This window comes from Electrophorus electricus, chromosome 8, assembly GCF_041902795.1.
Source record: "Electrophorus electricus isolate QZ-2024a chromosome 8, ASM4190279v1, whole genome shotgun sequence".
Lineage (NCBI taxonomy): Eukaryota > Metazoa > Chordata > Actinopteri > Gymnotiformes > Gymnotidae > Electrophorus > Electrophorus electricus.
The window spans coordinates 9,651,556-9,665,148 of record NC_137504.1 but is presented as its reverse complement, the minus strand read 5'-3'; the positions used below and the strand labels follow the sequence as shown (position 1 = coordinate 9,665,148).

Genomic DNA, 13,593 nt, shown 5'->3' with positions numbered 1-13,593 from the left:
AATAGAAAGCCAGAGGCAGTAAAGCGGCGTGTTAGGGGCGAGGGGGGAACCGCACGAGGTGTGAGAACGGCAGGGCGAGCTGGGCCGACCCTCACGGTGACGCTCCGTCGGAAATCGACGTAGAAGCAGCTGCGCCCAGGAGCAACGGCAGCGTGATAATCTTACAACCTGCAAGATTATCCACTAATCGCAGGCCAATTCAGCAAACGCGAGTCGTTATCCGGTAATGGCGATAAACTGTGAGGAAGCGATTCTGCTTTTGTAGGGTACTTTGTGCATTCTCTGCGCTTTTGTTTGCGTCCTCCGCTGATGTTGGCCCGCCCGCGTGTGGCGGGGAGCGAGAGAGTGATTGCGGCTCTTACTGATCCCGTCTTTAATGACGTGAGATAATTTCGCTTCTCGCAGGCGTAATGCAGAAAAAACACCACGTGCATAACAGAAAGAACAAAGCCTGAAAGTAGACGGTGCTAAATGTAGTGAGACAGACAAACCACAGCCATTCGCATCTACACAACGATTATACAAAGGCGTGATGGAGGCTCAAACCAGTCCGTGTCAACAGCTCCCCCTACTGGCTGGCGCGCAATATAGGCTCATTCAAAAAATGGACCCCAGCATAATTATGCCTGTAAGAAATGTCATTCATGTGACCTTGTGGCTTTAAATCCTCTGCATAAATCGCATATCAAGGAATAAAATGAAGCTTTGTGAATTCACTTAGAGATAAGCCCCACATCCCACTAAAACAATGTCAGACAGAACAATGTGTTATATATTGTAAGCCATCACAATGAGATTTTTTTTGTGTGTGTAGAAATTAAAGACACACTTGAACATAATGGGAATTGTGGAAATTTGCTAAGATGATAAAAAATTATTTTATTGTACCTGATATTAACAAAAAGATTGCTTTTATATACCAATAGCCATACATTGGGCAAATAAAGACTTTACAGCAGTGAAGATTTATTTAAATGCATTTCTTTCAAGGTTGCTGGCTTTACTACAGTAGTGGTAATATTCACCATAGACACAAGCCAAAGTATGGATTACATCGCAACTTCCAACACACGCAGTTTGGAGAAGCAGTAAAGATGCTTGTCTGCGCACTATGGGTGAGCCAGTTTCACAGGCAGACTGTTGTCCTTTGGAAGTGAAAGATGATAAATATAAGTAAACAGATAGATATCAGTGAAATAAATCATTATAAATAAGTAACAAGTTTGCATGGAAGATTATATTCCCTTTGTTGTAGTAAACTACATATAGAGTGGGCACTCACGTTTGACTTTTGTATATTCTTTTGTTCCTCATCAAAAGTGTTCATCAAACACTTCATCCTCTAGATTCTCCTGGATTTCCTCTTTGATGACTGAGGACAGAGCAAGAGTAAAGAATCTTAGAGCCTGCGGAATACAGAACAATCGAAAATACTGAATTGAAGATTCACAATTGGTATCTCTCCCAATGTCACTGTGCTTCAGTCAAAGATTCACAGTCTTCAACCAGGATCCTTTGCCTGGATAGACAATGTGTATGTACAAACACATATTGCACAAACATACACAATGTCTATACATTGTCTATGACCGTGTGTGTGTGCATGTGTGTGCGTGTGTGTGCGTGTGTGTGCGTGTGTGTGCGTGTGTGTGTGTGTGTGTGTGTGTGTGTATGTGTGTGCGTGCACGTGTATGTGTGCGTGTATGTGTGTGCTGTGCACGTGTATGTGTGCGTGTATGTGTGTGCATGCGTGTGTGCGTGCACGTGTGTGTGTGCGTGTGTGTGTGTGCACGTGTGCGTGCGTGCGTGTGTGTTTAGTGTACCAGTGCACTCAGGTTTGCTGTGCTGTCCAGTAGAGGGAGGCAAGCTGAGAGATCGGCTGATCAGTGGAACTGGAGAGTCAACGCTGAAACTTTTTGTCCGTTTACGACACTCAAGGGCCAAATTGCTTCGGCAGTCTTTATGACAGCTAACCCCACATACTGACAGAAAGAGCGGAGGACATGATGTACATTTCTATATGAAGGGAGCTGTTGTCATTAAAAGTGCTATATAAATTTAATAATCAATAATCATATATATGTATAAAATTATTGAATTTATATAATTTATATAAATTCAATAATCAATAATCATATATATATAAAATTATTGAATGTATATAATTTATATAAATTCAATAATCAATAATCATATATATATATAAAATTATTGAATTTATATAATTTATATAAATTCAATAATCTTATATATATATATATATATATATATATGATTTATATAGCACTTTTGATTACCGCTTTTGATTATCTCCCTTCACATAGAAAACATTTAACAAAAAAGACTTTAAAATAATACAATAATAATACAATTTATTACAATTACATATTTGCAATATAGGTAAAATAAAATCTGTAAATACAGCCTGCATTTAAAAACACCTCTAGAGTTTGCGTTCCTATTATTCTGCATTGGCCATAATAATCACTACTTTGTAGTCATTGCAAAACTTCATAAATCGAATAAGATTAGTAGAAGATGCTCCGGCAGCAGATTAGCAGACAAGCAACATGTTGCAGTTGTCTAATCTGGAAATTATAAAACCAAGAGATTCGTTTCTCCGTGCCATGTAGGGTATGCATAGAGCTTCTTTTGCATATGCTTCTTAAATGATAATATGCAGTTTTAAAGATGTTACTTATATGCTACTCAAATGATGGCCCTGCCGTAAGGGCTACAGTACACCAAGGTCCGTGGTTGCTTCATTATTTCTGGTTTATCAAAATTCAGAAAAGGGACAGTTATGATCTTCCAGACTTTTATATCTTTGACACAATTATCCCTTTTGTATAAATGTGCTGCTAAATCAGTTCCGGCTGAACTGATTAGTGTAACTATGTGTTATCAACATTTCCGTTGTGAATGGCATGTCCAAGGGGCTGTCTATAAGAGAAGACCAATAACAGGACTAAGATATAACCTTGTGGCACACCCAAATGCGCTCTTTTAGGCTCAGAATAATCCCAATGCGTACTAATAAACTGATTGTGGTCTATCACATAAGAACGTGCTGGTCTAAACCTGCTGTGTCCTGTTTAAAAATCATGGTTGATGACAGTGCCTTGCAAAAGCATTCAAACCCTTTTAAAATGAGATTCATCTGGATTGCAAATGACAGATTTTTAGGGATCAAGCATGTAGTGCTTGGAGTGCTGGATATTTTCTTATTCCAGTATGTTTATTGCAAAACAATATTTTCTTAAAGGACCTTTTCAGAGATAAAATTTGTCAGCAGAAAAAATGGTATTTGTATAAGTATTTCCCTCCAAGCCAGTACTTGGTAGTTCTCCCTTTGCTTCAATAATAGCCTCAAGTCTGATGAGGTACATTTCTTCCATATTGGCATACTGCTTGGAAGTGATTTTCAGTGTGCTTGTGTTTGGGATCATTGCTCTACTGGAATGGGAAGTTTTTTAGCAGCAACATACATCTGCCTATAGTTTGTACCTGTTATGCTTCCTTCACCTTTTAAAAGAGGCCCAATCCCCGCCGAGGACAAACATCCCCATAACATGAGGCTGCCGCTCCCATACTGTTGAGGCGGCATTTGTTGAAGAATGGGTTTGCGCTATACATACAGTTTTGAATTTTAGCCCAAATCCTCCATGTTTGTCTCATTTGATCATATCCCACGTTATCTGGGCCGCTACGATGCTTTCTGGAAAACTCCAGACGGGCTTTGATGTGTTCTTTCTTCAGCGCGCTACCATATGGACCAGTTGTACTGACTAGTGCACCGTCACTCCGGTTTCAGCCACTGAACTGTCTAACTCCTCCAGAGTGATTGCTGGGATCTCTGCAGCTTCCCTCACAAGTGCCCCTCTTGCTCTGAGGTTTTAAAGGATGGTCTTGTTTAGGCAGCGACTCGGTGGCTTGCCACAGCATCCATTTCCTCACAGAGCGTACTGGGATATCCAAAAACTATGCTGAATATTATTTTGCAGCGTTTTCTATCTCGTGCATGTCTATAACTTCACCTCTAATTTCAGTGGAGTGTTCTCAGGTCATTTTCACAGCATTCCTTAGGATTCAGAGTCTGACTAATGGTAGTTGAATTAAGGGGGTCTTTTATCCGGGAAAGGTCAACTTTTTAATTATTTGCAGGTAGAAGCCAACTGTAAGACAAGTGTGTGTTTTTTAGGACAATATCTTTTCTCTGAGTAAACTTGGGACCCTTCTCAATGTTTTTTCCACAGTATATTTCACTTATTAATTTTTGTCACAGAATATTTTCTCATGGAAAACTAATATCACTTTAAATTAATTAGTTTTGATCCTGAATTGGATTGAGCAGCTTATAAGATGAACGAATGAATTTCGAAGGTCAGTCTTTTCTAATAAAATATGGCACATAAAAAATATTAAAGTGGTATGATTTTTAATAGACTTCAGTACTTTTGCAAGGCAATGTAACCCCCCCCCCCCAAAAAAAAACCCCCAAACATATCTAAGATATGCAGTAGGTCATTAACCACTTCACCCAGTGCTAATTCTGTTCTGTGATGCTTGCAGAAAAAACTGAATAGATTCAGTTTGAAGGCACTTCATACTAGAATAATTTGGCCTGGTTTCTAAAAATCCATTGAAAACATCACTTAAAATGACCATAAGTAACAATGTGTTTATTAAATAAATATAAAAATCATACCTTTGCATTTGTATCTTTGCTTGTGAAATCCCCAAATCTAAAATAAACAACATTAGACCAGTTAATACTAATTGTTCCAAAAGATGAAAGCATGAAGAAGCAGCTCATATATTTATCTGTACGGGGTTTTAAAAAGTGCTCTGTTGGTTTTAATGGCATTGGCTGAAGATGTGAGATTTGGACTGATAACAGGAAGCAAGAGAATGGGAAGTGGTGAGAGCCCACACCCTCCTGCATCCTCACGACTCCACCTGCTCTGAGCATAACAACATCTTCACCACTCCACCAGCTCTGAGCATGACAACATCTTCACCACTCCACCAGCTCTGAGCATAACAACATCTTCACCACTCCACCAGCTCTGAGCATGACAACATCTTCACCACTCCACCAGCTCTGAGCATGACAACATCTTCACCACTTCACCAGCTCTGAGCATGACAACATCCTCATCCTTAGTGCTGAAGTCAAACCTCACACAAATAAACTATGCATTCCTGTTGCAGTCTTGCACGTTATCCTACTTGCTGCTAGAGTACTGTACTAAACCAGCACTGTACTCTGAACTGTTCTGGCTGCTACCGGTGACTGTTATGTTCAGGGTAGCATGTCACTAATTCCTATGCAAAACTCGCTTTACATATGCCCAGTACTGTGTACTGGACTAAATAATTGCACTGTCTACTCATTTTGTATTTGTCCTGTCCTGTATTTATTATTGTTTATTTAATGACATTTTTGCACTATATTGGACTGTTTGCACTTGTGTAGCATGTTGTCTGTTGCACTGTTGTTTTGTGTTGCACCATGGTCCTGGAGGAACATTGTCTCGTTTTTGTTGTGTACTTGTATATAGCTGAAATGACAATAAAACCTTTTTGAACTTTGAACTTGAACCACTCCACCAGCTCTGAGCATGACAACATCCTCACCACTCCACCAGCTCTGAGCATAACAACATCCTCACCACTTTACTGACAACATCCTCACCACTTCACCAGCTCTGAGCATGACAACATCCTCACCACTCCACCAGCTCTGAGCATGACAACATCCTCACCACTCCACCAGCTCTGAGCATGACAACATCCTCACCACTCCACCAGCTCTGAGCATAACAACATCCTCAGCACTTCACCAGCTCTGAGTATGACAACATCCTCACCACTTTACCAGCTCTGAGCATGACATCCTCACCACTCCACCAGCTCTGAACATGACAACATCCTCACCACTTCACCAGCTCTGAGCATGACAACATCCTCACCACTCCACCAGCTCTGAGCATGACAACATCCTCACCACTTTATCAGCTCTGAGCATAACAACATCCTCACCACTCCACCAGCTCTGAGCATGACAACATCCTTACCACTCCACCAGCTCTGAGCATGACAACATCCTCACCACTTTATCAGCTCTGAGCATAACAACATCCTCAGCACTTCACCAGCTCTGAGCATGACAACATCCTCATCACTCCACCAGCTCTGAGCATGACAACATCCTCACCACTTCACCAGCTCTGAGCATGACAACATCCTCATCACTTTACCAGCTCTGAGCATGACAACATCCTCACCACTCCACCAGCTCTGAGCATGACAACATCCTCACCACTCCACCAGCTCTGAGCATGACAACATCCTCACCACTCCACCAGCTCTGAGCATAACAACATCCTCAGCACTTCACCAGCTCTGAGTATGACAACATCCTCACCACTTTACCAGCTCTGAGCATGACAACATCCTCACCACTTCACCAGCTCTGAGCATGACAACATCCTCACCACTCCACCAGCTCTGAGCATGACAACATCCTCACCACTTTATCAGCTCTGAGCATAACAACATCTTCACCACTTCACCAGCTCTGAGCATAACAACATCCTCACCACTCCACCAGCTCTGAACATGACAACATCCTCACCACTTCACCAGCTCTGAGCATGACAACATCCTCACCACTCCACCAGCTCTGAACATGACAACATCCTCACCACTTCACCAGCTCTGAGCATGACAACATCCTCACCACTCCACCAGCTCTGAGCATGACAACATCCTCACCACTTTATCAGCTCTGAGCATAACAACATCCTCACCACTCCACCAGCTCTGAGCATGACAACATCCTTACCACTCCACCAGCTCTGAGCATGACAACATCCTCACCACTTCACCAGCTCTGAGCATGACAACATCCTCATCACTTTACCAGCTCTGAGCATGACAACATCCTCACCACTCCACCAGCTCTGAGCATGACAACATCCTCACCACTCCACCAGCTCCACCAGAAATATAGAAAGAACTATAGCTGTAACATGGAGTATTACTATAATCATTAGGTTCATGACGTCATCATCACATAATAACTAGCCATTAGATATACTCTTAGATTCTTAAATAGCTGAAGACATGTCATTTCCATCAGTTAGAGCCTTAAAGGCATAACATGGATGTCTCCCAAGCACTGTTCCTTACTCCGCTCGGTCCCTCTCCCTTTTCCCTATGACATGTGACATGTGGTTCCCCCCGTTCCCCTGTGTACTCACAATCCCTGAGCAGTGCTGACACACTGTGGGTTTGATGCAGCTCATGGCTGCAAAAGTGTGCACGAAGCCCATCTTATAGTTGAGCACGGAGCTCGTTTTGGTGAAGTACTCGATCATCTCCTCTCGGCTAATCTTACCATCTCTGTGGGGGGGGGGGGGAATGAGAAAGTGAGGGGAGAGGCTAAACCATGCTAGAAAAATGTACAATAAGCGCTCGTTTCTATGATGGTTATGGAAATAAAAAAGAAAGAATGCTTCCTGTCCACTCACTGGTTTTGGTCCAGCTCGTCAAATTTGCTGAGGTAGGGAAAGTTATTCCTGATGGTCTCAAATTCTCTTTGAGAAACGTAGCCATCGCCATCCGTGTCAAAATTTTTAAACACAGACTGAAACATAATACGACAGCTTACTATTTCCTTTCATTACACACAACATATTTGCTCCTTTTAAAATATGAAAAGGATTAATGAATTAGTCATATGTGAATAACCTGCCTCCACCATCTTCTCAATGTGTTTGTTGATGATGACTGGATCAGCCTTGGGTTTGACGGAAGACGCCCACTGTTCTATTAGAGGAGATTGGGGCTTAGAGATGGATGCCTAATAAGCCAAAAAAAAAAAAAAAACCCCACAAAGGAGCAGTCAATATTGCAAAAGACAACACGGCACTGGGATTAGTGTAAATGACTGCTGTCTGAAGACTGAAAAGAGTAATTGCAGGGTAGTGGTCCAATTTCTCAGCTGCAAGTCCAAGTAAGTGGATTATGTAATCAAAATCAGTACATTAATCTGTCAAACTGAGTCACGAGTGGTTGTAATTGGGAGACTAGGTTCTATCACTCGGCTCTGATTGGTGCTTTGTGTAGACCTGATGGCAGGGGGAGGAACTCACAGATAATTTCAAGCTGCGTGGTTCTCTCTGCAGAGAGAGCTGATAGATCTCCTCCTCTGAGTGGTACTGGTCGAGAGACACCTAAGATCATTCAAACACAAATATCTGCATTACCCCAAAACCCAGAACAGTCTCAGTTCATCGAACACACACAGTAACAAACACAATAATACTCGTAATAGCCTCCACATGAGTCATATGACATAAAAGGCCGCAGCTTTGCTAGCAAGCCTCACCCCTTGGGGAGCAGTCTACCCACCCTGCACCTGGCCCTCACCATGAGCAAGTTGAGCAGATCTGGGTTGGCATCGATGTTGGGTGGCGTGCTCTGGACCTGCGCCAGCTCCTGCAGGATGGCGTACAGCTGTCGGGTCTTGGTCAGGTTGACGCGGCTCTTCCCTGGGTCAGCCCAGTCAGGCAGGGCCACGTGCACAGCTATCAGGTCCTTCAGGTGCACGCCCAGAATCGGGAAGCGAAAGCCGCTGCACTCGGAGAAGTGCTGCCGGTAATGGCTGTAGTTCCCGCACGACGTGACCAGCTCTGCCAGCCCATTGAACAGCTGATAAGACACAAGACAGCCAACGTGTGAAGAGGTGGCGAGGCAGCACGCCTCATGTCGAAAAGGGAGGATAAAATCGAGCCTGATCAGGCCTGCCATGACAGCAACTGTGCTGAGATACCTGATATCAGGCATCTGTCTCTGCGGTGCTGCTGCTGCCTTGGAAGATGCTGCATAGTGTAAAAACACTAACTGATACTGACAGCATAAACGCTACTGAAGGGACCCTGTTATTACTTCCTTTTGCATCACCTGTGAAGTCATTTTATACTGCAGCAAATTACAGATTATGCCTTCCAACCAGCTTTATTATGGATTTAAATCCGATTACTGTCACGTTCATATGCCAAACAGTCATGGTGGGTGAATTCTCCTCTAACCCTGTTTTTAGCAGAAGCAGATTTGAATTCTGTATGGCTTTTACCTTCTGGGCATCGTTACCAATCAGTGCCTGTGTAGCTTTGAGTCTGGAGATGGAGCTGTTACTCAGACCCCCAACAACTGCCATAAGAGTGTTGAAGTTCTGCAGCTCTAGAAGTTTCTAAACACACACACACACACACACACACACACACACACACACACATACAAGCCAGATAAACAGGAAGCACATCTACATACAAAATGTCAAGACCCTAGTGATAACTTAAATGACTTAGGCTTGAACAACCAAAGGAACTTGGCTGACAATCTCCGAAAATGTTAAGATGTCAGGAGAGGTTTCCTGGAGAAAGAGGGAGGCTCACCTGGGCCAGTTTGATGAAGTCAGTGATGACAGTGGCTCTCTGCTGGGCTGTGGCTTTACTGAGCACCATTATCTGAATCCACTGGGACACGCTGTTGAAGAGGGTGATGAATCGCTCCAGAATGGGGTTATCCACAGTACAGCCATGCGTCACAAAACTGTGATAATCCTGGAACTGCAGAGGAAGTTTAATTACAAACATGGAATATATGTACATTATATATAAATATGTCTGTGAGTGTGTGTGTGTGTGTGTGTGTGTGTGTGTGTGTGTGTGTGTGTGTGTGTGTGTGTGTGTGTGTAAGGATATGGAATATGTATATTCACATACTGAAACACCGATTGCTTTTTTCAGCTATGTTTAAAAACTCATTAGCCCATGAGGCTATTGGGTTTCTAAACATAAGCACTTTTTAAAGTGTGTGATTTAGAGTCAAGTTCTTGCTTAGGGCACCACAGTTGCCAGAGATACAACAGCCCGGCCTAACAGCCAGCAGCAAGCCAACATCACTGACATCCACTCTGGGATCGACTCAGGAGCCTTCGGGTAACTGGAGCTGAGCCCTCTCCCTAGACACTCTGGGATTGACTCAGGAGCCTTCAGGTAACTGGAGCTGAGCCCTCTCCCTAGACACTCTGGGACTGATTCAACGAGCCTTCAGGTATCTGGAGCTAATCCCTATCCCTATATTCTCTGGGATCGACTCCCAGCGGTCCACTTTGGCAATGTGAGCTGGAGCCTCACCAGGATCTTGCAGAAGGACTTGTACTCCATGAAGGTGAGGTGCTCTGCCAGGGTCGAGGCATCCAGGTGGTCAAAGAGAAGAGACGCCTTGCTCTTCTTCTGTACAAACGAATTCAGCTGTCGCTTCCATTCGTACGATGGGCTGGAAAAAATAATAATACGCCGATGCGCTCTTTGCTACTGCACAGCTTATTACCTTTCATCACAACCTGTTATGACATGATACTCTGACAGTACCCACTGGAATGACAAAGAAACATTACGATCCTCTCTCATACCTAGCACCCAATAGTATACCAGGCCACACGTGCAGCGAGTTATTCATAGAAAAGGCCTCTAATGAGCAGCGGTTACATCAGTCAGAGGAGCACGCAGCAGGCCGTGGCAATCTTTACGCCAGCGTGATGGCTGCACTCGGCACCTCACCGCAGCGGCAGGTGGACGGGCCTCGCACTCACAGGCTGTCTATGTCCAAGAGGACACTGCGTCTCACGTCCCTGTTCTCCTCCAGCTGCTCCTTCAGACAGCGCACCAGCCCGGCCAGCTCCGGGCTCAGGTCAAACTCAGCCGGGAACTCGTGCATCCAGTACCTGTGGGTCGGAGAGGAAGGAAGGGTGGAGGGGGGGTGGGGAGGAAGACAGAAGAGGAGAGAGTACAGAGCCCAGTAAAGCATGAAATATGTCTGCTTTTTCCTCTAACAGAATGAGTGGGCTGTCTCACCTCAGCCATTTTCTGTGAACTGTGACTGTATTTTGGTGGATCAAACTCCACCTCCTGTTGTCACATGCCTTATTTACAGTAATACATCAAAACGCAGAGCTCTGCTTCAGTTGCGACATATTTCAGCACATTTGAATCTGAACTCACTTGACAAGATAACAAATCTGCAATTGGCGACTGGCACTGCATTCCTCCTCCTGAGACCTGCGATATTGTTATGGAAAACCTCCATTTTTATCAGTGCAATTCAATCTAAGAAACATGGGGGAGTAGGGTGGAGCTTATGAACGACAGTAGTAGAGTGGAACTTGTGAACAGTGGTGGTAGGGTAGAGCATGTGAACGAAGTGGTATTGTCTGTTCTGCTTCCCTTTGCTTTGCAATTTGGAGCTCATGCTCCATCCTACCACCACCGTTCATGACCTCCATCCTACCACCACCGTTCATGACCTCCATCCTACCACCACCGTTCATGACCTCCATCCTACCACCACCGTTCTTGACCTCCATCCTACCACCACCGTTCTTGACCTCCATCCTACCACCACCGTTCATGACCTCCATCCTACCACCACCGTTCATGACCTCCATCCTACCACTGGTGTTCACAACCTCCATGCTACCACCGGCGTTCTTGACCTCCATGCTACCACCGGTGTTCACGACCTCCATGCTACCACCGGAGTTCACGACCTCCATGCTACCACCGGTGTTCACGAGCTCCAGATTGCAAACCAAAGGGAAGCAGTGTAGAGCTGTGTAAGAAGGATACTGGTGCAGGAGCTTCTTGGCTAGTTCGGTGGAGGAAAGATACCAGGGATGCATCATGAGGAACATGCGCACCAGAGACTGGTCCTTTATGACCCCTTCATCATCTGAGAGAGAGAGAGTGTAAGAAGGGAAGGAGCTGTGAGACTCACTGTGATGCTTAACGTTAAAACTGCTCTCCCTGCGGGTCGGACGGGAGCAGTTACAAAAGCGAAGGACAGCACAGCAGCTCGAAAGGCAAGTGAAGGGTGGAAAAAGAGAAGCACCTTCATGCTGAAACAGAAAACATGGAGGGGGAGGGGGGCAGTAGACGAGCTGAGAGGTCATAGCACTCGCGCGAGAGCGAGCGGCACCACTGACCAAAGGCTTTGATGCAGGCTTCCACCAGTTCCTCCACGCTGGCCGACTGATCCAATGACACGCTCTCCATCCTCCTCTCTCTGCTTGTCTCTCTCGCCCTCCCTCTGCCCCTATTTCCCCCTCGCGATTCTCCACGCCTCGCTTTGATCCCTCTGTCACTCTGCAAATACTGCGTGGCAGCACCATGTGAGTCAAAGCAAACACAAGGAAGAAAAGGAAGGATCTCGTCAACTTATATGGATATGAGTGCCATAAGCAGCTCACGTAAAAATAAAAACAAGCTCTCACTTCCTGGAAAAGAGTGAGGCAGAGAAGACAAGTTACTGTATACACATGTAATGATTTTTGAAGCCCAATTTTTATTAAAATACAACTAAAGGACACTTAATACTGAATATTATAAGAATTTATGATATATTTCCTTACCTTTAGAGCTTCTGGCACCAACAGTGATTAATGATTAATATGGTTATGACATAAAAAGGAAGGAAACTTGACGCTTTGGTCACAATCTCACTGACTGGCTGTGAAACTCTGAGAGAGAAACACTGTGTACTTGAAAGTCACAGAAGCTGAGGCCCACTAAGGGCTGTGCCTCACCCTACAGCTGTATTTTACACTTCATTTCCTGTCTGTTGTGAAATATACAGCCATTGCATTTCCTGTTATTAACAGAAGAGTTTCAATTTTTTTCTCAGGTTCTTGAGGTCATATTTACCATTCTGTGGATTGACATTATTTTTGGTACATTTTTATTATTTTTGAGAAGTTGTGGAATTAATGAATAAAGTGTTACAATTTTAAAACATCCTCACTAAAACGCCTGCTAAAAATTCTGCTATTGTTAAAACACACACACACACACACACACACACACACACACACACACACACACACACACACACACACACACACACTAACTTACTCACTCATTTACTCATGTTAGTACATACTCTATTCATGTGGACTGGTTATTTTAAAAAAAAGGACTTAATCAAGTGTTCATGAGATCATTTAACTGGTCATGAAATTGACTTTATATTTCTAAGTATATAAGTATATTTTGCCGCGTGCAGGGGGGTTCACCCTCGTTTGTGGCCACGCCCTCCGTGATGGCACGCACCTGCACGGGGTTTACCGTGGAGTGTCTGTCTATTGAAACCTCCGGCAGTGCGTGCCTCAGCCTTGGTGATTGGGGTTAATGTCGTTTGCTTCTGTCACATTGGTGTTTAACTGTTTGTGTTCATGTTCTATGTCGTTCGTGTTTAATGCCATTAAATGTTACACAAAGTCGAGGGAGTCTGTGCGTCTTGTTCCGCGGCACAAGACGCACAGGGCCCTGCGGCACTCGGGTCAACGTTACACTATGATTATTTACTCGGCAATACATTTTAAAACTTGGTGACACTTGTGTGTTTTTAAGCATAGCGTTCCTGTTTCAGATCCAAGCAGCACACCACGGTGGCGCTAACTGACCGTTCTTTTCTCCAAATAATTTAGTGTGGATTTAGTGATTTTTTTTTTCTCCGCCTAGT

The 13,593-nt window shown here is 44.0% G+C and overlaps 1 protein-coding gene across 3 annotated transcripts; it reads right to left on the bottom strand.

Annotated features, from left to right (window-relative positions):
• Window positions 1-839: 839 nt before the first annotated feature.
• rasgrp2 (RAS guanyl releasing protein 2 (calcium and DAG-regulated)) lies at window positions 840-12,635 on the bottom strand. 3 transcript variants are annotated; one of them, XM_035527034.2, is made up of 17 exons: window positions 12,485-12,635; window positions 12,059-12,227; window positions 11,703-11,805; window positions 11,079-11,135; window positions 10,670-10,801; window positions 10,212-10,353; window positions 9,468-9,641; window positions 9,146-9,262; window positions 8,440-8,721; window positions 8,163-8,243; window positions 7,763-7,870; window positions 7,539-7,654; window positions 7,269-7,410; window positions 4,709-4,745; window positions 1,824-1,982; window positions 1,283-1,372; window positions 840-1,145 (listed from the first exon to the last, which is right to left on the bottom strand). In XM_035527034.2, the coding sequence occupies exons 2-16, from the start codon at window positions 12,126-12,128 to the stop codon at window positions 1,314-1,316; spliced, it is 1,779 nt and encodes a 592-aa protein (XP_035382927.2). In that variant the 5' UTR covers window positions 12,129-12,227; window positions 12,485-12,635; the 3' UTR covers window positions 840-1,145; window positions 1,283-1,313. The 3 variants fall into 3 exon arrangements, with proteins under 3 accessions (XP_035382927.2, XP_081576256.1, XP_081576257.1); XM_081720130.1 differs by lacking the exon at window positions 12,485-12,635 and having other exon boundaries at window positions 11,965-12,217; XM_081720131.1 differs by lacking the exons at window positions 11,079-11,135; window positions 11,703-11,805; window positions 12,059-12,227; window positions 12,485-12,635 and having other exon boundaries at window positions 10,490-10,688.
• Window positions 12,636-13,593: the final 958 nt, after the last annotated feature.

Coding starts and splice junctions, on each gene's coding strand:
- rasgrp2 (XM_035527034.2), bottom strand. CDS start 12,128: ATGGAGAGCGTGTCATTGGATCAGTCGGCCAGCGTGGAGGAACTGGTG. Junction 11,136..11,702: donor GCCAAGAAGCTCCTGCACCA/GTATCCTTCTTA, acceptor ACAATATCGCAG/GTCTCAGGAGGAGGAATGCA. Junction 10,354..10,669: donor CTCTTGGACATAGACAGCCT/GTGAGTGCGAGG, acceptor TATTTTTTCCAG/CCCATCGTACGAATGGAAGC.